The sequence below is a fragment of the Oreochromis aureus genome, unplaced genomic scaffold (genome assembly GCF_013358895.1).
Source record: "Oreochromis aureus strain Israel breed Guangdong unplaced genomic scaffold, ZZ_aureus HiC_scaffold_342, whole genome shotgun sequence".
Classification (NCBI taxonomy): domain Eukaryota; kingdom Metazoa; phylum Chordata; class Actinopteri; order Cichliformes; family Cichlidae; genus Oreochromis; species Oreochromis aureus.
In genome coordinates, this window is record NW_024108890.1 from 1 (window position 1) to 2,484 (window position 2,484).

At 39.0% G+C, this 2,484-nt stretch overlaps 1 protein-coding gene across 1 annotated transcript; it reads right to left on the bottom strand.

The window, feature by feature from the left end:
- Nucleotides 1-102: 102 nt before the first annotated feature.
- On the bottom strand, nucleotides 103-1,867 carry LOC120436907 (E3 SUMO-protein ligase ZBED1-like; the record flags this gene model as incomplete). Its single annotated transcript, XM_039607735.1, has 2 exons — nucleotides 1,370-1,867; nucleotides 103-438 (listed from the first exon to the last, which is right to left on the bottom strand). Coding segments are annotated over exons 1-2 (540 nt in total), but the record flags the coding sequence as incomplete, so codon positions are not given.
- Between the last annotated feature and the right edge of the window lie 617 nt (nucleotides 1,868-2,484).

Consider the following 2,484-nt stretch of genomic DNA (forward strand, 5'->3'; position numbering starts at 1 on the left):
CTTCCTCTATCCAATGGCATGTGACTCCAAGGTAACTTTTCTGATAAGCTGACCAACAATCAGTAGTGGTAGCAACAAATTTGACTTTATCAATGCTGCAACCAAAGTCATCTTCATGTGATCAGCAGCTTCACAGATTCTGGCACGGACAGTGGGTCTGGAGATGACTTTGGCTTGAGGTTGTAATGTGGTAACTAATTCTTTGAAAGACGGCTGTTCTACCACTGCAAATGGCTGTAGACTCTCACATATGAAATTGATGACAAGCTTGTCAACAGTTGCTTGTGGAACATGTTTGTTTGCAGCTCTCAACATCAGGTCTGGTAACTTGGCTTGTGTATTTGCTGAGAGCTTGTTTGGTGTGGCTGTGGTCTTTTGCTGACGAGATGTTGATGCCACAGTGATATTGTACCGCTCAATCTTCGATGGATGTTTTCTCTGTAGAGATAAAGATTATCATACGTCAGATTCATACATTACTTCATAACATCACTGTGATTAACACTAAAGGAAAACACATTTTTAAAACATCATTCAACTAGACTTGAGATAATCTTTGACTGTTTAGCATAGAATAAAAGAGTGATGAATTTAGGTCAAATTTTGCAGATATATTGCTGTATTTATTCACAAGTGTAAACCAATTTTGAACGATTATTGCAAAAAACATGTATTTCTGTATACATTCTAAGTTCTGTAATCTGTATACTATCTGTAAAAAGAGTATCGACCAATGTATCAGTATCTAAATATTTAACTCCTTTTATCAGTATCACCCTAAAGTTTTCAGTATCAGTCAGGTCCTAAAAATACTAAGAGAGCAAAATATGTGTATATAGCAAATCTAATTTAAGAAAAGGGATCACATACACAAAAATGCTGCCCATACAGCTAACAAATAAAAACAATCCACATTATGTTCTTTAAAAAAATATATATCATATTGGGAAACGTATAACCCTACTGATTAAGAGCCATGTCACTATGATAGACCTATATCAGGCCAATGATACTGATCAACTTATCCATCAATCGGGCTCTGGTACATGTCAGCTGAGAGCTGGAAGATTAATTCAGTTTTGTTTTTTAAATATAGGCGAGCTGATTGTAGGCCTGTGAGTTTTAAATGACTGCAGATTTAATTTATTGTAATGACGGTGGTTGTCCAAATAATAAGCTAAAACATTCCTACCAATTGTAGCTCAATTACGCATGCACACACACACACACACGGACGTTAGCTAGCTCCGTCTTATTTTAATATCAGGCTAACCAATGGCGGTGACAATATCTTAGCCAAACTAATAACCTTAACACACATGAAAATAAGAAAGCAATATCGTACACGTATAGCTGTAAAACCTCTTACCTCAATGTGTTTTTTTAGATTAGACGCTGAAGTCTTGTAAGCTGAAATGACTGTAGAGGTCAAACAAAGTTTGCACTGCATCTGGACGCTGTCTCCTTTCCTCCCTCTGTACATGAAAAATTCCTCCAGGTACGGCCACGGGCACTCGTCCTCCGTCTTATCTACGTCGTTTTCATGGTTGACAGTGTTGTCTTCTGTCTCCATTTTGGCTTCTTTGTCTCCAAATCTTCCGTCTATAAAGTAGTTTATACTCCACCATTTAGCACCTCTAGACACCTGCTGCGCCTGCTGCTGCAGCGGGGTTTATTCTTTGCTTAAATTGGCGCGGTCGCGATTGCACGGCCTTATTGGCTGCAAAAATGCAGACGAAAGGTTTGAATATTAATTCAAATTGTGGGCATACTCAGTAGCGACTTTTGATTTTATAAGTAGCGAAGTAGATTACATGGTGTAAGTTGTACTCAAGTATGAGTAAAATTACACACTAGAAAAATTACTCATAAAAGTACAAGTACCCAAAGAATCTACTTAATTACAGTAACGTGAGTATTTGTAATTCGTTACTTCCACCCTGCGTATCGGTATCGGTCCGATACTGACCTAAATTACTGGATCGGATATCGGCGAGAAATAAAAATGTAATCCGATCCATTAAATATCAAAAAAACACCTCACAAAACTTGCGACACGGCCTAACTCGGCTCATAACCGTAGCACGTCGGAGCAGTATGCATCACGTGATTGAGCGGCTGTGTGTATTTGTAGCCTCGCTACCAAACCAGCATTTCATCTCCAGGAAGTTACCCCAGAGAGTAAAGCAAGTGTGTAAGTTCATCTCTGAATGTTTGTAAAGCGTTCCAGCGTTAAGCTTAACAACCGATATATGGAGCGACTGCCTCTCTCTCCCTCACCTTCCTGCTCCTACTTCAATCGTAAAACTGCTTAATGATCAGCTGATCGGCTTTTCTGTCGCGAGTCCGTCTCTCTTCTTTGTTTATCGCCCACTTTGCACCAGAAAGAGGAAACCAGCGGCTGAACAACAGCAGCACGTTTAAGCTTGATAAGCTGTTGTTAGAATTTATTTAATATTACTTTCTACACCAGGATCCTTTTCT